We start from the raw sequence: 24,217 nt of genomic DNA on the forward strand, positions 1-24,217 counted from the left end.
TCTGCTAGTTCTCCTAAATTAGGTACTCGGAGGGTGGCTCTTTCAAGCTACCAGACTCTTTAACACCCTTCACAAATGATGTGAAAAATGTATTCTGAAAACAGGCTAGCAGTCCTGACAGCCGAGAGACTTGAGCAGAGATCAAGAAACTTTTCCAGGGCCAAAGAGTATTTTTGACTTGCAGACCACAAAATCTCCGTTGCAACTCTGTAAATTCACCAAAAACCATTTAATTTATCCATTTAAAATGAATTAATTGTATGGTATATAAATTATACCTCAATAAAGATGTTTAAAAAAAAAAAAAGAATGAAGGTGGGGCGCCTGGGTGGCTAAGTGGGTTTAACATCTGCTCTTGTTTTTGGCTCAGCTCATGATCTCAGAATCATGAGATCAAGCCCCAGCTCCACACTCAGCAGAAAGTCTGCTTGAGATTCTCTCCATTTCCTTCTGCCCCTTACCCTGCAAGCTCTCTCTCTCTCCCTCTCTCTCTAAAATAAGTAAACCTTAAAAAAAAGAATATAAGTAAAACAAAGACATTCAGAAATCAAAGAAAACTAAGAGAATTTCTTTCCCCAGACCTGCATTATAAGTTTTAAAAAGTTTTTCAGGCTGAAGGGAAATAAGTTCAGATGGCAACTCAAGCCTCTAGAAAGGAATGAGGAACATTGGAAATGATAAATATCCAGATAAATATAAAAGACTGTTTCTTTCTTAATTTCTTTAAAATGTATGACTATTTTCAGCAAAGATTTAGAACATGGTCTCGGGGACTTTAAACCATATGTTTGTGAGATACACACACACACACACACACACACACACACACAAAGCAACCATAGCTTAAATAATGACAAATAAATGAACAACTGCAAGAAATCTACATTAAAAGTATGATAACTTAAAAGTTGTATAAGTAGACTGTAAAAAAATTTTTTTAAAGATTTTATTTATTTAAGGGAGGAGCAAAGAAGGAGAGGGAGCAGACTCCCCACTGAGCAGGGAGCCCGATATGGGGCTCGATCCCAGGACCCTGATATTATGACCTGAACTGAAGGCAGATGCTTAACCGACTGAGCCACCCAGGTGTCCCATAGACTATAAAAATTTTTAAATGTATATTGTGATCCCACTAGAAATCTGATAGAAGGGACTAGAGCCAAAAAGCCAATAGATAAATTAAAATGAAATTCTAAAAATATTAACATAATCTAAAGCAAGGCAGGAAAAGAATAGAGATAAAAAACAGGGAATGAGCAGGAAAAAAAGAGTAAAATGGTATATCTAAATTGAACCATATCAATAATTCCATTATTGGAATTAACAGATAATTAACTGACTAAGCTCTCCAACTAAAAAGTAGAGATTATCATAATGGATGAGAAAGCAAGATCCAACCAGATGCTGTCTATCAGAGATCTACTTTAAATATAAAGACTCAAATAGATTGAAACTAAATGAAGGAAAAAGATGTGTCACACAGTCAGCATAAGACTGGAATGATATCAGATTAAATAGACATCAAAAAAAAAAAAAAAACCACCCCAGTATTACCAGAGATAAACAAGAATATTTCATAGCAATAAAAGTGTTATTCATCAGGGAGACATAACAATCATAAATGTACACAATAACAAAGTTTTAAAATACATGAAGCAAAATCCGACAGCATCAAAGGAATGATGCTACTGATTTTAGTAGCCCTCTCAGCAATTGATAGAACAACTAAGCAAAATGTCCATTACGACACAGATAATCTGACACCATCAACCACCTTATCTCAACCGATATCTGTTGAATGCTGTATCAAAGGCACCTGGGTGGCTCAGTGGGTTGGGCGTTTGCCTTCAGCTCAGGTCATGATCCCAGGGTCCTGGGATCCAGCCCCACGTGGGGCTCCCTGTTCAGTGGGGTGCCTGCTTCTCCTTCTCCTCCCTGTTCCTGCTCTCTCTCATTATCTCTGTCTCTTTTTCCAGTAAATATATAAAATCTTAAAAAAAAATGCACTACATCCTGGGTCATAACACAAATCCCAATAAACTGCAAACAACTGAAATCATACAGATATATTCAGACGCACACACACATTCATCTTCACACATTCTCTCTAGGCTTGTCCCTAATCCCCTTCAAGCATCTATTAATACTGACACATGACACTGGTCCATGGGGAGATGAGGCTGCAGGTCAGTCAGTCAGAATATGGATAATCTACTGTGGCAACCCAAACATTGTTGGTAAATATAGAAACTTTGGAGAAACAGTTTCTCTAAGCAGAATGCTATAAATTCCTATTAAATATCAATCACTGCCCAAATGAGGCCATGGAGAAAATAAAAGAACACTCTCCCCAATTTCTAATGTAGCATCTACTCTTTTACAGAATTCCTCATGGAAGTCTCAAGTAGTCCTCCAACAAATAAAGCTGCCTCATGAAGACGTTCTTCCAATCAACGTAACACAGCAACCTGGTAGGTGAGGCCGTCCCAGGCTTCTCGCAACTGTAACCGATCTTCATTCAGCTCATCCAGATTCCTTCTGATCGGCAGGATGTCCAAAAAGGGCTTTTTTTCTTCATTGAATGACTCCAAAAAGGACAGCAGACTCTACAATCAGAAGAATATTTTAAAGACAGAAATTTTAGATCACTTTCTGAAATGTAAACCACTACGTTAAGGTCTCTAGCTGTGGGTTATGTTTAAATTTTTATGTAGATAAAGGTCAAATTCCCTGACTTCAGGACCCTCTCACTGCTCTGGCATCTTCGTCAGTGCACCCTGACGACGTACGTGCCATCACAGGAACAACGGGTCACAACGTGTGCCTCGAGTCAGTACTGCTGGATTTCTACTGGAAGACAGTGGCAAGGTCACCCGGCTCGACAGGACAACTCATGATGCCACATGGAAACTGTGAGTCTGTTTGTCCTCCCCAAATATGTATTCACGACAAAATAAGAATGAGTGGAAGTGAGGACTATATGGCGGCAGTGATCACATGTAAACGTGTCCATGATTAATCGCACTTGGACCAGCTCTTCCCAAGTCATTTTATACAGACCTTAGAAAATACTTTGCCCCTGCCCTCAAAATATTTAACGAATAAAGCTTTCCTTGGTTCGTATTTGTGTGAAATATTAGTTTAAGAGTCGCCAATTCCACAAATACTATTTCAAACATTATTTATAATAATTGGCAGCATTTCAAGTGAAATTTTATGAGCTGGGGCGCCTGGCTCAGTTGGGAGAGCACACAACTCTTGATCTTGGGGTTATGAGTTCGAGGCCCATGTTTGGAGTAGAGCTTACTTTTAAAAATAAATAAATAAATAAAAATGTTTTAAAAGATTAAGTTTTACGAGCAAACCGAGGGATAATTATTGCAATTCTTTCTGATCATTAATCATATCATAAAGCCTTTTACTTAAGCAACTTGAACCTGTGGTATGTTACTAAATCAAGGACGGATGTGAGCGCAAAGCGCTTCTAGCGGCAGCTTAGCATCTTGTTAGTAAAAAAAACATCAGGCCAAGGGCGCCTGGGTGGCTCCATCGGTTAAGCACCTGCCTTCGGCTCAGGTCATGATCCCAGGGTTCTGGGATTGAGCCCCACGCTGGGCTCTGCAGTCAGCGGGGAGTCTGCTTCTCCCTCTCCCACTCCCCCTGCTTGTGTTCCCTCTCTTGCCGTCTCTCTCGCTCTGTCAAATAAATAAATAAAATCTTTTTTAAAAAGCCCACATCAGGCCAGAACAAAGATGGAAGAAGTACAAAAGCCGATGCGGTTCAGACGGAAGGGAGATGAGCGCGTCCGTAACCCTTTCTTCCCTGATGCCTCTAAACCAAAAAGGACGCTGTTGCCGGGACGCGGACTGGCAGTGCCGGAAACGCCGGATTCGCCCAACGCCACGGATCGGGAACGGGGCCTGGAGGTGCTGAGTGCTGTGCAGGCACAGGAGAGCACGTCCGCTTTCTTCAGGACGCAAGGCCGGTGGCGAGCCGACTTGCAGGGACGGCGGGGTCCGAGGAGCGGGCTGAAGGACCCTCGCCCTGGCTCCTGTGAGTCTCTTTCAAGACGGCGCCGGGAATAACCGCCTAACCCGGAGAAGCGCCAGGACACGAAGAGAGCCAGACTGCACTCCAGCCCCGCCTCGACCTCTCCGGAGCTATGCGACCTCAGACACTTGGTGCCTCAAGTCTTGTCTTCGTCTGGGAACTGGAACAGCAACAGCACACTAAGATGCTGGGACAGGTAAAATGCTTGTCGGCAAGGCGCCCGGTACAAAGCGAATGTTCAAATGTGGTGACAATAACAGGTGTCATTTTTCCTCCAAGGACACCTTGATGGAGGCCCCATCTTGGTGTAATTTGGGGTTGGCTTCATTTCTGATCTCCTGATCTTTTTTTTCATTCAATATTCATTCTGCTCTAGACTGGGGACTGGAACACTTTTACTGTAAGAGGGAGGATAGTAAATGTCCCAGGTCTGAGGGCCACTTGGTGTCTGTTGTCACTCCTCAACTCTGGGAAAGCAGCCACAAACAATACCTGGGTGGGCATGGCTCTATTCCGGTAACACGGGATTCACAAAAACTGGTGATGGGGCCCCCCGACCAGTGTGCCGCGCTTACTTTTCCAAGTGCCCGGAGGACCAGGCATCAGCACCCCTGGGCAGCCTGCTGGAGATGCAGAGTGTCAGGCCCCACCCCAGAACTACTGAATTAGAATCGCACTTCAACAAGATTGCCCGGGTCACACGTGCACGTCAGAATTTGAGAAGCACTGTCCTAGAACTCGATGCTAACACTTGGGGTTTGTTTAGCATTTAAATAATTACCCTGAAAGATGTTTTTTCCAAAAACATTCTACTCCTCCCTAACAGGAAGCTACAAATAAACTGCTGCTTAAAGTCATACTTACTTCATACTTTTTAGAGTAGGTCTCATTTTCTGAATCCTTTAGCACTTTCCGTAGTTTTTGCTCTTGCAGATTTAACCAGACCACAGCATCTTTCATCTTTCCCTAAAATTCACACACACACATTTAAAACTACCCTACATAGACTTGGAGCTTTTTTCTTTTAAACAATAAAATTAACAACTTCAAACATCAGTGAAATAATGCAATCATTACACATCAATGACTCATGGCGCCAAAAAGGAATTTTGTTTGTTCACATAACACCTTAAATTTTAAAATGGATTGAAACTAGCACCTGAACATGACGTGCTAAAGAGACAGAGCAAGCAAGACCCCCCCTTTTTTTTTGCTTATCCATTTCTACTATTCCTGAATTTTAGAGAACATTATTCTAAATTACTCATTTATAGGCATTTCAGAATACTGCTTTCCGATACATCTAAATACCAATGTTAATTGATTAATTGGTTAATTCAAGAGCTATTCACACCCAAATACACAGACATCAAAAATATCTTCAGCATTTTAAAGACCCTAAAAATAACGCTACTGAGGGTTTTGGGTTCGGCTATCCTGTGGATGTGAGCAACAATTATTTTTTCTTAGATTCTTGCTTGCTTACATTTGAAAGCAAAATTTACTGCCAGAGGATGAAGCCAAAGATGTTACATCTTATTTCCATTCTCCTTTAACCTTCATTTACTCTCCTCTTTCTATTAAGCAGGAGTGTTTTCTATGTATTTTTGCATCTGATTTCATGGACAGTTGAATTTTTCATTTTATTTTTTAATAAGAAAATTAATTAGGAAAGAGTAGCTCCCCAGCAGGTCAGAAGTAAGTGAACTGAATTATACGCCTGCATCCCAGCTTGAGTCTCTGTTCCAGAGTCAGCAACAATCTGGCGTGGTGCCTCACACGTAACAGTTGGAAAAATATTGGCCTGAATTTGTCACATAAAATGCAACAATATGACTGCATGTAAACATGTCGGAGGAAGTAGTTTAAATATATATTAAAATAATATTCAAAAACACCTTAGTAAATTCACACCACTTATTTATCTCCACAGCAGCAGAATATGCATTTACTTGCAGCTCAGTGACTTTTATGAAATTTGCACCCACGATATCTTGTGTACCTGGCCGAGAGTCAAACGAAAAAACTGAATAATTAAACGGCCGTCTAATAGTGATTCAAGAGTACCTCAACAAACAACGATGAAGAGTAGGGCACACTGCTTGCATTTTTTTATAAATTATACAATCCCAGTTGTATATAGTCAAAGAACAGGTAAAATGGGTATATGCTAAAATTAGACTGCGGTGATGGTTGTACAGCTAAGTAAATACACCGAAACCCATGGAATTGTAAACTTTAAATGGTTTAATTTTATGGCATGTGGATTAGATCTCAAAAAAAGCTGTTAAAATAGACAAAAATTAGATAGCTCCAGAATTTTTCAAAAGCCTGCTAAACTTAATTTGTCTCTTTGTCACTTTTACGTAGTGCCTATGTAAACATTATTTTAGATAGTTTAGCAAAGTTTAATTATCACTTTTAACTTAAAAGTTTTTTAAAAACAGGCAAAACTCAACCACAGTGAAAGAAATCAGAATGCTGGTTGCCCAGGGCGGGGGGTAAGACAGGAAAGAGGCACAGTGGAACATTCTGGGAAACAGAAATGTGTTACATCATGACTGCTACACGGTTTACGTGGGTGCATGCATTTGTCAAAACTCAAAGAACTGCACATTTAAGCTCTTTATGCAAATTATACCTCAGTTTTAAAAATTAAGCCATCAGTAGGGTACAACAAAAACGCGCTCGAGTCATACTTATAAGGACATACCTGAGCTCTCTCTACAGCCTCAGCTGCATCCTTCGAATATTGTAGAAATTGTGCCACATAGGTCATGATTGACTTTTCGTCGGGATTGACAACATCCACATCTGTAAGAGGTGCCACACTATCAATCAGCTCTAGATGTGATGTACTGTAATGACCACACAAGAACAGGCTATGCCATAAGACAGCCTGGAAACGAACCAAAGTAGTTAACCGGCCGCACAATCTCTGGTCGGCCGCCCTTACTCCAAGTCTGTGCGGTGCTCAGAGCTCAGATCCCGAGTCAAACAGAGCTGAGTTGAATCCTGCCAGTACTACACGCACAGCCTCAATGCCCACCTCGCATGCTGTCTGTATAAGGGAAAAAGTAGTCGGGGAGGGTGGAAAGGAGAAAATACAGCCTTCCTCCTTGCAGAGACTCCTCCAGGAGTGCAGACGGTAGGAACACACCGTGACTGGAATCCGTTCCTGTCACACTGGTCTCAGCAAGCATTCCCAAAAGCATCAGTTGTGCGGCAGACTTACTCAAGGCATCCACAAGATTTTATTTGTTCATTCGCGGAAAAAATATATTTACTGAGAGCCTTCTGTGGGCTACTCCTTGTGGTGCATTAACAACGTCCATGGTGAAATAAATTTGGAAAATGATGAATTAAACAAAGTAAAAATATTATAAATTCCTTAAATGCAGAACTTCCCCAGACATAATGAATTAGATCACAAAATCACAAAGAAGCGATCAACGTGCTACAGACAAAATGAACACGTAATTTTGGGATGTCTTTAGGTATGTTGCCAAAACAACCAGGAAGATACTGAAAAGGAAATCTTCTGTGTTTATGTAGCATTCAGTTAAAATAAATTCATCAAATATTTTTAGAGACCCACAAATGCAGGTCACAAGCAAGATAGGTGAGGCTGAGTTCTTGCCCTTGGGGGCCATACGTTTCAGCACTTTATTCATTCGACAAGGGGATGCTAGACACTTGCGTAGAGGCCTTAAGATATTATCTGCCCTCAAGGAGCTTACTGTTAGGAGAAAAACAAACCACAAGCAAACACAACACACTATGCATGCTTTAGCAAATGTGTCTACTGGGCCCAGTGACTGTTCTAAACAGGCTGAAACACGAATCTAATCCATATCCAAATAATAAAATTCAAGACGGTAAACATACAAAAGCTACCAATAAAGAGGTAGGGGTGCGGCTTCAATAAACGAGGCATCCCTACGAACTAAGTTATTCTTAAGGATGAAAAAAAAAGTGTTAAGTAGAAAAAAAAAAGTATATCAAGAGATACATAGAATAATTAGACTGGCTAAACTAGATGTCTCTTGTTAAAAACTTAATTGTATATGAAGCTATGCATTGTGATTAAATGTTTTAATAAAATTGTCAAAAGATAATTCTCGTATTCAAATAGGACAATAGCATTTGACTTGCATAAATAATCATGATGTATTTCACATTTCAAGCTATTATCTACATTTAAAATGAACTATGGACAATCATTTATACAGCGGAAATTTGCCTTTTTATACTATTACATTATTTGCCTAATTATTTTCACATACTGAACTAGAGAAGATATTTTACACTGATAAAGATTTAGAGAATCACAAAGTGACAAAGTACTAAAAAAACAAAGAACAAAAAACCCAGTAATCAGAAAAGGGGATAGAACAAAACATGAGGAAAAACAAAGGAAAAAAGATAATGAAAGCCAAAACGGAAAGAGAGACGACAAAGAAAGGAGGAAAAGGGAAGGAAGAAAAAACAAGGAGAGAAAAGTTAACAAGAAGAATTAATATCAAGCCACCTGAACCTAACATAATGACAAACCTAATATATAAAAATTTGGAATCGTGGGGCTAACTCTTAACTTAGAAACATCTCCTAATTCAACTGAGATCCAAGATGGCTACGAACCAACAGCGCCAAGCACGGTTAGCTCCCAGGCCTTAGCCTCTAATGCCATTCTCCAGCCAGCGCTCGGCGGAGAGAGGGGAGGGAATGTAAGGATGAGCCGGGTACATCCTGTAATGCCAGAAAATAAGGACGTGCTCGAAAACAACAAAGAAACACCCCATGGATGGGGATATGTCAAAGGAGCACAGGAGCTAGCTGAAAGAGCTCCCAGGGGCTAAAAAACTTCGAGCTTAAATCTTTTTTTAATTTGAGAAATAAAACAAAGTAGTATTAGATTACAACCCAAAGTATAAAATAAAATGTCCAAAAGCCCATACTGATATAAATCAATGGTTGGATAAATGAATAAATGCGGGAGAGAAGAGACATAGCTCCTGCAAAAGAATTGTAAATAATTTACATAGATAACCTGCCCTCGAGGAGAGTGAGCATAAGTCTCCTATGTGTGGGCTATGCAGAGAGACCTCCCTCCAAACAGGACAACACAGGAAGAAGGAAACAAAAAATAGCTGCACAAGGCAGAAACTGAACAAACACTAGCTCAGCCAGGTGATCGAGGTTAACATCACCAGTGACATAATGTTGACAGCATGGTCCCCTGATGCGATGTGCTAAGAATGGCACTTTACTACTCTGTGATCTTCCTCCGAAGAACGCATAACCCCAGTCTAATATGAGAAAAGACATTACACAAATTCCAGTAAAGGGGTCCTCCGTAATATACATGACAGGTAATCCTCAAAACTGTCAGAGCATCAAAACAAAATTCTCTAAGAAACTGTCACGGTCAGCAGCAGCCAAAAAAAGATGTGAAAACTAAATGTAAGGTAGAATCCTGAATGGAGTTCTGAAAAGAAAAAGAGCATCAGGGAAAAACTAAAGAACTGTGAATAAAATATAAAAATATTTCCATTTTGGTTCATTAATTACAACAGATGTAATGTACTAATATGTCAACAATAGGAAAAACCTCACGGAAACTTACTCGATCTTCTTCCCAATTTTTCTGTAAACCTAAAACTGCTCTAAAACGTAAGGTCTACTAAAAACAAATAGAATGAAGTCCTGATAAAAGCTGCCGCCCAGATAAGCTTTGAAAAGATTATGCTAAGGTAAAGAAGCCGGCCACAAAGACCATGTTTCTGTGAAACGTCCAGACTCGGCAAATCTACAGAAAGAGAAAGAACTAGTGGTTGCAAGGGCCCTGGATGTGTGTGTGTCTTCGAGGCTGGGAGAGGTGGGGAAAAATAAGGATGGACTGCTAATGGGATGGGCTTTATTTTTGGAATGATGAAAAGGTTCTAAAATTGATTATGATGATGGCTGCAAAATTTCACCGATACACTAAAAAACTATTGAATTGTACACTTAAATGGGTAAGTTGTATGGTATGTGAATTACATCACAATAAAGCTGTATAAAACCAAAAAAGTTAGGTGACAAAGCCCCAGTCACGTAGTGGTATGTTGGAGCCACATGGCTCAGCTTGAGAGAGCCCATCATTGGATTTTCAGCACTTTTATAAGCTGGTTGTTAAACAAGCCAGCATTAAAAATTAAATTGTATAAACATACAATCAAAAAAGTATATTAGGGGTGCCTGGGTGGCTCAGATGGTTAAGCGTCTGCCTTCAGCTCAGGTCATGATCCCAGGGTCCCGGGATGGAGCCCCATGTCGGGCTCCCTGCTCAGCTCATGCCCTCTCTCATTATCTCTGTCACTCTCTGTTTCTCTCTCTCAAGTAAATAGATAAAATATTAAAAATGCATATATATAAAAATAAAGGTAATAATCAAAACTCACCATTTCGCAACTATTTTACTACATTTTACCATTACCTATGCTCTTGAGGTTATTCACCTCTACTGTACCTGTATGAGAGAAAAATAGAATACATAATGGTGTGTTAGGGTTGCACATCGCTTCCTACTCTGCATTCATTGACTTCTCGCTGGAATCGGCCGTGGTGGTAGTGTTCAAACCACACACACACACACACACACACACACACACACACACACATCAGCAAATGAGGGCTTGATTTCTTGTTTTGTTGATTATGAAGAAAGAGATGGAGAAAATGTGAATAATGCGGGTTAAACTTAAGAGTATGTCCTGTTTAGAGCTGTTAAATTGCACATAGTGCAAAAAAATTGAGGAAATATTCTTCCAGGACCAGATTCAGCAAAAAAGTCATTCACATTGTTGAAGAACAAATGAAGTTGTGACAGACTGCTCTGCTGTCATACTTACTCGTGAACGTAACGGAAATTATCCACTAATTCACGTCAGCACTAGACGTGCCCAGCAGCTACAACCGTAAGTTGGCTGCAGAAGGATGCAGGAGTTTGGCAAAAATCAACAAAAGCAATTCGGGGCTATACGGAATTGAAAATAAAGTGTGACCTATATTTTATTATTATCGAAACAACGTGCTGCATGTGCTTTATACTAGTACTATTTGCAACAGACCTGTATATGTATACACACCCACTCGTGCACACACACACACACACACACACACATCATTTCGGAGAGCTAGTCACACGTTCACCTACACACCCCTGGTTATAGAGCTGAGACTAGAATTTGTATCTTTTAACCTGTTAGTTCTTATAATCTTCACTAATCCTACATACGTCTTTTGTGACCTTCCTAGGATTTTTAATAAGCTTTGGAAAATTAAGGAACAATCAATCCAATCCAAAGCAAAGTGCTTTTCCAAAGAAGTAAATCACTTTAATCTTAATTTTATGAAGTTAACATAATTATCTCTCCGAATATAACCAGTATTTAGGATTCTGCGGTCGTCGCTTACAACCCAGCACGATGTACTGAGCGCAATCGTGGCAAAGCGGAGCCAGCCATAGAGGGAGAAACAGAAAAGGCAGTTTCTGTCCTCATGGAAGTTCAGCTTCACTGAGGGGGAAGGAGTGGAGGGGGAAATACGTTCACTCAAAGAACAGATTTCCTCGAGAGATTTTAGAACAGAGTAACAGAATCAAAGGAGCACAAAACAGAACACAACGCAAGAAAAGGAAGACGAAGACTCAAAGTATTTCCAATAACAGCACTCTCTGCTTTCAGCCGTCACGTCGTCCCTGCAATTACAGAGGTCAACAAAGCGGTAGGACTTCTTAATTTCATCAAATTTACTAGAGTTTAAGTTCAACCCCTCCGGACTAAAATATGATGTCATTTTGTTCCTTTAGATACAGATACCATTTTCAAGCCAACTTCACACTGGACGTTGTTTTGAAAAGAAAGAAGTTTCTTTACCTTCTGGTTCTAGCAATTTGGGGATTTTAAATTCTTGTTCTGCAATTCTGAAGGCCTCTTTCAGATTGGCTTTGTTGGACCTGTGCTTTACACTCTTCATGTCAACTAGGTCTGGTCGCAAGGCATGAATGACAGCCAAAAAAGCCATCCCATTTCTCCAGCTTGACTTAAAATCTGTCACACTGACGGACTCACACCTATCACAACAGGACAAAAACATGATAAATACTCTTTAAAAGAATTTATCAAAGCACATCTGCTACACTCGATAGTAATTGAAACAAATTTCAGGGAATCAAATAAATCATATACATCCTTCTAGGAAAATATTTGATTTTAATCTGGTAGTCAGAATAAAGTAAAATGCCAAGTTTGATACCACAGAACACTGGTTCTCAAAGTGTGGCCCCGGGACCAGCAGCATCAGCACCACCTGGGCTGCAAGGGTGGGTTAGGGCTCCAGAGTGTTGGGCAGGATCTAAGCTCATTTAGAAGTTACAAACGGGGGGAGGGGGGGCGCCTGGGTGGCACAGCGGTTAAGCGTCTGCCTTCGGCTCAGGGCATGATCCCAGCGTTATGGGATCGAGCCCCACATCAGGCTCTTCTGCTATGAGCCTGCTTCTTCCTCTCCCACTCCCCCGGCTTGTGTTCCCTCTCTCGCTGGCTGTCTCTATCTCTGTCAAATAAATAAATAAAATCTTAAAAAAAAAGAAGAAGAAGAAGACGTTACAAACAGGGGCCCAATTCATCCCCTTCCGAAATAAGAAAATGCAACATATTTCTTCCAACGTGGTCTTACTATTATAGTCTAGAACTCAGGTGAGTTCCAGAGAATCACAGAATACTGAAATAAAAGTTACCTAATACCACCAGTGATGGCCAAAACAAGGATAAACTCCTGATGAATTACTTAAGAACGATTTACTACATCTCGGTAAGTTTAGCGTAGCTCATAGTCAAAAAACAAGGAAAGACACGGAGAAAAGATCAACTGCTAAAATATTTGACCTCTGAAATGGTGTGAAACTTATTTACAGATAAATGAAACAAGTCTGATAGGATAAGTCTTCTCACACATGCTGTATTTTGGATTAAGAAACTTAGAAAACTGAAGTAAAATAAAATTGTCTCTCAAAGATTCAAGAAACAAGTTCATTTGATATACTTAAACCCTCCTAAGATATGTATGGTTTTTTTGTCCCTCGAAAAATGCAAAGGATGGATGACAACTAAAGAAAGGTAAGGCTGACGGCAGAAATCAGCATCCTAGTCTCGCACTGGGAAGAAGGTCCTCAGAAGCCCGTCATGGAAGAGGCCTCGGCGACATACTTAAGCCTCTGTTTACCCAGGCAATGCTACGGTGTGCTAAGGAACCACGCCTTTTGAACTCCACAGCTCATCTCATGGTGAGTTCTCCTGCATCTAACTCCTTACTTTTCCTAAAACTCCCATCCCAGCAGGTGGTTAAAATCAAAGAGTAAATGTCTCCCTAGAGCAAAAAAACCCTTTTTCTTGTAAAACAGAATTTCTGAGCACTACCTTCCTTTCATCATCCCCACTCTTTTAAAAAAACTCCTATTTTTCTGGCTTCTGTTCCCCAATTGAGCTACAAATTTCTAAACAAAGGGGACTGTGATCTCTGAATGTAGTCATATACAGCTCCAAGAGAGAAGTTTATGTGTTGATTATTTATTCCTTCATTTGTTCATTCATTCATTCAATACATATTTATGGAACACCTACCATGAACTCCCATTATGCTAGGTTCTGGGGATACACAGACAATAAAGATGGGAGTCCTGACCTTTAAAGAGTTCCTACTGTGGTAAAATGTTCGTGATTTAAATCCACCTCCCAGACACATAGGGCAATTGTGCCTAAAGAAAAGGATACTTAAAGACCACTTTATTTCTACACAGTAACAGTCCACCTAAACTGAGGGGTGGGGGTGAGGGGAGTTACCCTGAGAGGAAGGAGGCTGGTGAGCATTTGCCTTTTAGGAGAGAAAAGTGTTCCAGTGGGCGTTACACCCAGTCGGCCTGAGTTTCAGACCTGGAGTCAGTAACACTGTGCTGGTGGGTCGAGCTGCCCTGTTTGTCTCCTGTGGTCACAGCAAACCACTTACGGGGCACACTGCTCCTGAGCCCACAGGAGAAGAGCCTTCTTTGCAGACATCTGCCATCTTTCTTGGGCTCTGGAGCACTTCTTAGCTGGAGGACTTGAGGTAGGAGATGAGTCGGCCACACTCACACTGTCCAGGGAAGGCTGATTGTAATTGCAAGAAAGAGTCCGGGCAAGCTCCTCAATCTAAGGAAGACGGAATCATGGTCAACACGTATAAACCATTAGTTAGCAGCACTGAGGCAAAACCTTCAGCCAAAACAAGTCCGAAAAAGTATCCGGTTAACAGTGAGAGGTTACTCATGGTGAAATAAGCACTAGCACTTGTCATCTCGGGCTACACTTAGGCTCTCTTTCAGTGGACTTGGGTCACTCCTTGCCCTTACTCAGGCACTGCGTTCCGCCTTGAGGGCAAGTGTCCATTCATCCCCTTCACGTGCTTACAGAGCACTTCGCTACTGCTCAGCACCTGTCGCTCTAAACTGAACTGAACTCATTTGAGATCCTAGTCTAGAGTCCAGGAGTCCAGGAGACTGGGTCAGTTAAAATGCATCCTTGATTATAAATCATTTAGAAACAAATACACATACAGAAAAAAACAGTCAAATACATGAGAACTAAGTCCCAAGAAAGAAAAACAAATTACCATTAAGTATGTGGAAAATAACCTCATTCGTCATTTAAGAAAGCTGAATGCATACAGCAAGAGGGCAGTTTCTTCACTTATAACACAGGCAAAAAAATTTTTAAAGTTAACATCAAGTAACGGTATCCTCTAGTAAGAGTATGAGAAAGTGGATTTTTACATATTGCTGTAAGCACAGAAGCTGGTTCAGATTTTTTGGAAGGCAGTAAGATAATACCTATGAGAAACTTTAAAAGGTCAATCTACAAACACAGTAGCAAGTATTATTGAGAAAAGTACACTTCTTAATAATTAATAGATCCACCAGACAACCAGTGATAGATGTGACCAAGACAATTAACAACCTTGGTCTGACTGGCATGCCCCTTGTACCTAAAATGGCAGCACCAACATTCTTTTCAAATCCATATAAAATAGTTACTGAAACTGACGGTGCTGAGTCATAAAGCAAGCTGCAGCAGTTTGAAGAACTGAATCCATTCAGATGCTATTCTCTGACCACACTCAAAGTAAGCTAGAAGTCAGTAACAAAGATATAACAAACAAAATCCCCAAATATTTGGATATTAAACAATACAATGTCATAGAACCCAAATAAGAAATCATCATGAAAATAAAATATTTTGAACAGAGCAATAACAAAAATATTGTATTCATGGATTAAATAATGCAATATTTTAAAGATGCCGACTTTTTCCAAATTATACATTCAATGCAATCCTCGTTAAAATTCCAACAGATTGTGTGCATGCAAATTAACAAGTTACTTATAAAATTTATATGAATATCAAGTCAACATGCTGTATACCTTAAACTTACACAATGGTATATGTCAACTACATCTCAATTAAAAAAATTATATGAGAATGCAAAGAGCAAAGAATAAACAAAAGAATCCTAAAGAACAAGTTGGACACTATCAGGTATCGAGACTTTCTATATAGCTATAGAAATTGACACAGTATAGTACTGGTGCCAAGGTAAATAATGGAACAGAACTGACAGAACGATGGAGCCACACATATATGGTTACTTGATTTTTTATTAACTGACACTGTATAGTACACTAGGAAAATGGTGGTCTTTTCAATACATGGCATTGAGTCAACCGGATATGGAAAAAAATAATCTTGATTTTAAGCTTTAACATAACATACTCCAAAAAACTCATTCTCAAAAGATTGTAGTTCTAAATGCAAAATGTGAAACAGTGAAGCTTTTAGAACTGTGCTGTCCAATATAATAGTCACTAGCTACACGTGGCTATTTAAATTAATGAAATAAAATTTAAAATTTAGTTCCTCAGTCATACTAGCCACATTTCAAGTGTTCAGTAGCCACAAGCGACTAGTGGCTACTGTCTTGTACAGTGCAGCTACAGGACTCTTCCATCAGTGCAGAAAGTCCTATTTGGACAGAACTATTCGAGAAAATAGCATAAGAGGATATCTCCATGCTGTTGACAAAGGGAAAGATTTCTTTACAGGACATAAATAGTACTAGCCACCAGAAAAGGAAGTTGATAAATCTGAACTGCATTAAAATCATTAAAAGATTAAAAAGGCAAGCTATAGAATCAGAGAAGATATGTGCAATTTATATATACTTGACAAAGGACTTGTATCCAGAATATATTTGAAAACTTCTATAAATCATTAAGCACAAAGCATAGCTAAAATAAAAAAATTTTTAATGTCAAGTATTAGCGAGGATTGGACCAAGGAATTCACAAATTCCAGTAACAGTGTAAATCAGAACCACCGTTTTGAAAAACTAGCTGGCGCTTCCTGCCAAAGCTGAACGTCACATGCCTTATGATCCAGCAATTCCGCTCCTAGCTATGTACACAAGAGACATGAGGGCTTGTACCACCACCAAAAGGCACACACGAGAATGCACCTAGCAGCTTTATTCCTAACAGCTGAAAACTGGCAACAAAAGAAATGTCCATCAACAGTAGAGTGGTAAATAAACTCGGGCATATTCATGCAATGGTATATTCATACACAACAAAGAGAAAGAAAGAAATCCAGTCGATGACATTGTACTAGCGACGTAGCAGGACAGACGGCAGCTACACTTGTGGCGTACAAAACATAATGTAATAACGTGTCAAATCACTAAGTTGTACACCTGGAACTAATGTAACTAATTGCATGTCAACTATACTTAAAAAAAAAAAGACCTACAGATGCAGGCTTCAACAAGCCGAAACTCGTAGATGACGTTAAGTGAAGTGAGTCTGACAGAAGACTCTACATATAAGTCCATTCTGTTAAAATTCCTTTATATGGAAGTAAAAATGCTAAGCTGAACAATGATAGAGATCAAAGTGGTGGTTTTCTTTAGGGAAGAGGGCAAGGACCGGGAGGAATCCCTGGGAACTCTGGGATTCAGGCAAGGTTCTCTATTTTTATCTTGGGTGGTGGTTACATGGATGTACTTAATTTCTAAGAAAACATCAAGCTCTGCTCTTAAGATTTGCGCATCTTTTCTCTATGTATGTTCTTCTTCAACGAAGTTTATTTACATTAGTAAAATGAAGCCAAGAAAAGCAAAACTTATGGCCCAACAATTTCACGTCTAGGAATCTGGCTCGTGGAAATAATGAAGATTGTATGGAAAAGATTTATCCGAAGGGTAGTCTGTTTAGAATCGCTTTACAATCGTAAAACTGTGAGCATTCTGACTGTTCCTTGATGAAATATAGTTCTTTGCAAGAGAACACCATGCCTCCATTAAAAAAATATGTGTGAATTCAGAAAGATGTTCATTAGAACAGGTTGAAAACGGTTTGGGTAGCATGACCATTCCATTTAAGATACACATATATAAATATATACATTCATTCCTGCTGCATGTATGATGAAGTCTATACACCAAATTATTTAGTGGTTTTCAGTGAATGGTAGAATTACAGATGACTCTACTTGGTTTTTTATTATCTATATTGAACATTTTAATTATATTTTAAATATCTTGGAAAGTATGGAGAAAAATGTAACAAATGCCTATGTATTGCCAAATTTTAACATTTTACATTTGGTTCATATTTTTTTAAAGAAATGAAACCCTGATACAGCTTAAGCCTTCTGTCTTTCCCTCCGCAATTCCATTTCCTTTCTTTTCCAGAGGGGAAAAAACACTATTCTAAATTTGTTTTTCATCATTCTCATGTGTATTATTCTACTATTAACTTCAAATGTAGGTATCCAGAAATCATATACAGTCTCATTTTACGTGTTTTAAATGTTACACAAATTATGTTATTTTCTAGTTTTTGTAAAATAAGCATTTGTTTCCCATATAATTTTTTAAGTTATTTTCAAGGTAATTATGGGGATACAGAACATGCAAGTTTTTAGGCAGCTGCAGAAAACCTGTACTAACTCAGAATCCCAGGTCTGGAAGAATATATGTATCAGTCACAAGTGTCATAAAGTCAGGGCTAGAACTGTCTTTGCTGTTTTCTTGGTATCCTAACACAAAAGCAAGCACATAGTAGGTGTTCAAATATATTTGGGGAATGAAATTGATCTATGAGTCAGTTTTGGGACAGGACTAGGTGTTGTGGGGCGATTAGGTTGAACAAGGGTCCTCAAAACTAGGAGATTCTACAAAATTTAGTGGGTTAGTTTTCAAAAATTTACTCCAGAAGCTTTCTACTATCTTCTGCCAGAGTAAGTAAACAATAGTAAGCAAAGTTTTACCAAGGCAGGTTCTATTCAGACTGGTGCTGGTACCACGGATGATTTAAGATACCGTAATTTATCATTCAATTTTTAACCGCAAAATAACAAAAATGGCCAAAGGTCCACCTGTCGAGATTTCCAGAGTGTCCTCTTTCTGGAAGAAACCCAGGACTGTATCTTACTGCGTTACACTTATTTCACACTGCAGTAATTAGGACAGAAATAACTTTCATATCATCAAACTACTTACATGAAAGTGTAGTATAATTGTCCAAATTAGGCCAAGAATAATGGATGGGTTTCCATCTATAATATCAGTAACATGAATATTTATTAGCTTGATCTGGAAAAGAAGAAACACGGGTTAAGAGGAGAACACATTTCACAGCGTGCATTTCTCCCGGGAATCTTCGGATGAGATTCATACTCACTGATCGGTGTTTCAGGAATGTCAGGGCATGCTCTATATTGATTCTACACTGGAATGTATTAGATCCTCTGTCTCGAGGCTATGAAATTCAAGCAAAATATATTACTTAGAAATATGAAAAAAAAAACCCTTGTAAATCAACAAAATGTTTTTTAATGTCATTTAAAAAGCTTACCAACTGTTGCCCCGAGAGTACCTCCAGCAGGTCTAGGAGAACATGCCCCTTTTTAATGTCTGCAAACAGGTCTGATACAACCGAGGGAGGCGTGTGCTACAAAAGGTCACAAGAAAAACACTCATTCAAACATTGGTCCAGAAAACATAATACCTTTAAGAATCCCATAAGTGGGCTTTGTGGCTTCACAAAAGCTAAAATTCAGTAGAGATTTTTTTATTGACTGAAGGAGAGAGAACACACAACGTTCTATATCAAAGCATGATAAGAGAAGGAGTGAACTTAATTTATCTCGTGGCAAATTTCCAGTAACATAACACTCCTGTAGCTTTCAGCGAGCGCTTAAAACGTGTGCATGGAGGCGGCATTAAAGGCACTCAAAATCAGCCAGTAGTGACCCTTTTGGGGAGTAGATGACACTTCTGGAGTAATCTGTTTATGAATTTACCCTTTCCAGAATTGCACTGGGCAGGGATGGGTAGCCGGGGAGAAGAGGCTCACTCGTTTTGTATCTGGGTTATTCCAGGCACTTGGCGTCACGGAGAGACAGGATGGCACAGTGATTCAGATCCAGACTGCCTGGGTTTGTGTCCCAGCACTATCACTGACAAGTGGTGTGACCTTGGGCAAGTCACATAACTTCTTTGTACCTTAGTTTCCTTGTTTTTTTAAACAGGAATAACACTATCTCATCGGGATGTTTTAAGGTCTCGTAAATGTGACGCAAACTGACACCATTTAAAAGAGCTTAGGACAGTGTTTTTAACATACAACTCCATACATATGAATCATTATTATTTTTTATTATTGTTATATTTGATTTTTTAAAAAAGCTGCTGTTGCTTTAAATATTTTTATAGCACTATCTCCCATACCCTTAACAAAGGGTAGGGAGAGAATAACAAACACATCTAAACAAGATCAAGGTCACTTCAGCACATTCTTTCAACCTTGCCATTTTGGGGACCCAAAGGGAGGGAAGGAGGAGTAACTTAAATATATTTGCACTTGTATTTGGTTTTTTCCCCTCACCTTTGCCAACTGTGAGTTGATCCAGCAGGTAAAGGTTTTCTTCTGAGTGTCTTCCTGTTCAGCTATTGAAAAAGGACAACAGCGGTTACAAAATGAGAAGCCTCAGAAACCTTGCAAATACATCCAAGCTTCAAAGGTCCATCCCTCTGGGGATGTGCGCGTACGCCACAACTCTCCCAGCTTTCTAGGACTTGGTCTAAATTTCAGATGTTTGTTCAAGGAGTGGTTTGGAAACGGCGTGTTGATACAAGATATTTTTTTTATTGCTGCAAGTTAGCTAAAAGATGATGATTTTTAATAGTGTTTGCTGACAAAAGCACAAAGTCGCCACGTGGCCTTGATGGTGCAGTCTGAGGAATTGTGAGGGAGAAGACCTCCCCCGCCAAAAACACTCTCAGTCCAAGCAAAAGCCCATACAGATTTAAAGGCAAACCCCAGAACATCTGAAGACGTTCTAAAAGGTTCATAAAGTTGTGGGCAGGTTAGTCTTGACACTCACAGTATTTATCACGGAGGATCTGCTGCCACTGAACTAACGGTAAATGAGTGGCAGTTGGAGTCAGAGCTGTCTGGGCTCGGCTCCTGCCTCTGTCACCCACTAGCCATGTGACGGCAGTGTCCTCACGGAGTAAGGGAATAAGCACTGGCCTCCAGACACTGTTCACGATTCACTTGAGAAGTGCCCGTTCTTACTCTTTAACAGGACAGGAGTCCAGGGGAAGATCTGAACACTCTAGGTATGGCTTCCCCTCCTCGCCAGGCCAGGAGCAGGCCCTACGGCCACACCACGCTCCCCACCGGCCCTCTACCCCCTCAGCTTCAGCAGCCATGTCAACTCTGCACACCAGGACTGAGTCTCCATTTCCCCAGATGTCCTCACCTGGCTGGCCACCCAGGTAAGGACAGACAGCCATGCCTCCCTGGGCCCAGCACTCAGAGCCTTGTCACCACCATCTAACCCGAGGTCACCAGGTCTCATCCCAGCACACACGCACATGCACACACGTGCACACGCACGCCGGGGGCTCTCAGGTTCCCCTCTGTTCTCTCACTCTGATTTACGTAAGATTCTGCACATGCCTCCGTTTTTCTCATCTCCCACCTCTCCTTCACTCCTGAAACCTTCCACTGATGATGAACCCATAAGCACACCATCCGCAAAACCCCCTGTGTCCAAATCCTCTCCGGCAGGCGCTGCCTCTCTGCTCTTACTGAAAACTGGCCCACTCAAGTGCTGCCTCTGCTTTCTCTTACGTAAGCCCCCTGTACCACGGGGGCCTTGCTCCTCGCTGCTACTTCCAGATCATTCTCCACTCTCTTCGTCCCCGCAGTGCTCCAGCTTTGACTCTCGTGCCATCAGACGTACCCACTACTAGAGTCATCTACAGGCCTCTGTCCATTCTTCATCATTTCTCAAAGATTTTAGTTCCTTCCCCACTGTCCTCTCTCCAATACAGCTCCTAATTCTTGGCAATTTCCACATAAATACTGATGAAGCACCCAACCTCCTGGCCCCTCCATTTTATTCTTCTTCTCCAATAAACTTGTCTTCTGCTCTGCTTCAACCACTCACTGTCGCAGTCAAACCCCACATCTTATCATTACTGATAACTGCAACTCCTTGCAGTCTCGATTTTGTGCACCTCTGAACAACGGCCCCAGCTTTTCAGTTCCCTCCCTCAAGTGCCCCGACTCCAACAATCCTTGGCATCCATCAGAAACTCCAAGTCATGTGTTCCGCCAGCTTTCACGCTGTCCTTCGCCCTCACTGATATCCCTCCTCCCATCCTTTTCCAGCTGCTGCCTCATCAAGGTCACCATGAATCCAAGTCATCAATGACCTCCACCCCCTTCGACTAGAACCAATGGTCGATTCTCAGCCTTCACCTTTCTGAACCCTACACTCTTGGTTTTTCTCCTACATCACAAGCCGGCTTCTCTCTTTCTCTCACACTTCATATCCAATGCTTTGGGAAATCCTCTTCGGTCCCCCTTCAGAATATATTCAGGATATGACCACTTCTCACCACCTCCCACCTGGATTACTCCTTCCAGTCTTGCCCTCAAAATACTATTCTCAATGCAGCGGCCAGAGCGATGTTGCTAAAATGTTAACTCAGACCAGGCAACTCCTTTGCTCACAATCCTCTGAGGGTTCCTCACCTCACTCCTTAAGATGGCTGCAAGGCTGACACCCACCCCCTTCACTCATCCCCTTGGCTCATTGCACTCCAGCCACTCTGGCCTCCCTGCTTTTCTCAAACTCCCTGGAAACATTCCCACCTTAGGGCTTTGCCCTAACTGTCCTTTCTCCCAGGAATGCTATTACAGATATCCTCACAAGCAGAATTCCCATCCTATTTAAAGCTGTAACACCTCCACTCCTGCTTCCCTTTGTTTGCTCTTATTTTTTCCTACAGCACTTACCACCTTTTAACTTCCTATTTAAGTTACATATGTCGTATGTTTATTATTTAATGTCTTGCTCTTCTCCCAACAGAATATAAGTCCGACACAAAGCTGTTTTGTCTGTGATCTATTCCAAGTGCTTAGAGGAACATGGCCCAGAAGAGACTCCAAAGAAACATTTACAAAAGACAAATAATAACAATAGCTTAATATTAAATTGATTAAAATTAATAAAACTAAATTATAATTAAATTAAAATTAATAAATGATAATTTCACTGATTATTATTTATGTTTTATTTACTACACCAAGACAGTCAAATCTACCTTTATGTGTTCATATTCTTTTTTTTTTTATTGTCTGATCTACCTTCTAATACATTTTCTTTGACCCCTTCCACTCCCCTTCATTAATCTCTAGCTAACACAGTTATAACAGACCGAAATTGTTGGCATGACATCTAATTGGAGTTCTTAAAATTTAATCTCATGGGAGTTCAGGTTGAGGAACTGAAGAGAATCTGAGTAAATGTATTTTCGGGTGTTTACAATCCTGGCTGATTAGAGATTAAAGATGCACTTAGCCTCGTTGGATTTTTTTTCTTATCTTTTTTAATCCACTTCATTTTCCTGTATTACCAGCTTAAATTAGTTATAGCCCAGTGATTTACACAGTCCAGGGTACTCAATAATTGTTAGCTGAACTGAACTGAGTTCTGGCAAGCCAAATGCACAGTGTAGGCTTTTGAAAGTTATTTGTTTTACACAAGCAAAAGAATTAACAAAGAAGCACAATTTTGTCCTATGGTTCAAAATGTTACGACACCTTCCAGATTCTTTGAGATATGTTTTCATTGCTTTTTCTCCTAGTACCAGATGATTCAACAATATTTTTAAATATATTTAAACATTCAAACGAAAATAGTATTGACGGTTAATTTTGCTCCTCAATAGAAAAAAACTAGAGAACAGTTTTTCTGATTCCAGGATCAAGTTACCAGCACACGGTGTACATTAATCAAGGCCGTGGATAAAAGCGGGGAGGGACTGATCCATTATTATAACAATAAAGCAGAAATCCAAATCAAAACCAACCAAACAAAAAAACAATGAAAGAGGACTCTTCCTATCCTTAAGGGACCAAGAGAGATTTTCCTTTCTAGGTCATAAAAGTGTGAAAAAGAAACGAACCAGGAACGTTGCTAGGTCCAGGAGAGAAAGAGTCTGCACCAATTTTAGGAGAGCTACATGGGGGAGAAGGGAGGGGGACATCTGTGGAAGGTGGGTAAAATCATCTTGGAAAGGGTAAACCGCTGGCACAAAACAGTCCAGAAAATTAAAATTAATTTTAATTTAATTATAATTCAGTTTTATTAATTTCAATTTAATATTAAACTATTGTCATTATTTGTCTTTTAGCAAAAAATGTCTTTTAGCACAAAACTTGCATGACCAAGGAGTTTTAGAATTCGCGTCCACCTGGAAACCCCAGTCCTTCCGAACTATTTCCAGGTAATATGAGGGATCATTTCATTTTCCTGCCATGTTAGACAAAAGGGTCTTGGTATCGAGCAAACACAATGAACTTTCCAAGGCAGGGAAAACAGGCAGGGAAACCAGGGCTCTAACTGGATTGTTCAAACTGGGTGCACCTAAATCTAATCCCAGGTTGGACTGACATATATCCGACAGGGACATAAACCTAAACTGAAAATGATCAAAACTTTTCCAACGAAAACCCTAA

General features: G+C 40.1%; 1 protein-coding gene across 3 annotated transcripts in view; it reads right to left on the reverse strand.

Annotated features, from left to right (window-relative positions):
• The window catches only part of SYNE2 (spectrin repeat containing nuclear envelope protein 2), a 308,022-nt gene that overhangs the window by 214,539 nt on the left and 69,266 nt on the right, over positions 1-24,217 (reverse strand). For all 3 annotated transcript variants that reach the window (XM_026486841.4, XM_044379732.3, XM_048220054.2), the window contains exons 3-11: positions 20,066-20,127; positions 19,034-19,129; positions 18,860-18,937; positions 18,679-18,771; positions 14,095-14,276; positions 11,970-12,166; positions 6,764-6,864; positions 4,915-5,016; positions 2,469-2,606 (exon numbers count right to left, since the gene is read on the reverse strand). In XM_026486841.4, coding sequence (XP_026342626.2) covers positions 2,469-2,606; positions 4,915-5,016; positions 6,764-6,864; positions 11,970-12,166; positions 14,095-14,276; positions 18,679-18,771; positions 18,860-18,937; positions 19,034-19,129; positions 20,066-20,127 — 1,049 coding nt within the window. The remainder of the gene's footprint in view (positions 1-2,468; positions 2,607-4,914; positions 5,017-6,763; positions 6,865-11,969; positions 12,167-14,094; positions 14,277-18,678; positions 18,772-18,859; positions 18,938-19,033; positions 19,130-20,065; positions 20,128-24,217) is intronic.

This window comes from Ursus arctos, unplaced genomic scaffold, assembly GCF_023065955.2.
Source record: "Ursus arctos isolate Adak ecotype North America unplaced genomic scaffold, UrsArc2.0 scaffold_25, whole genome shotgun sequence".
Lineage (NCBI taxonomy): Eukaryota > Metazoa > Chordata > Mammalia > Carnivora > Ursidae > Ursus > Ursus arctos.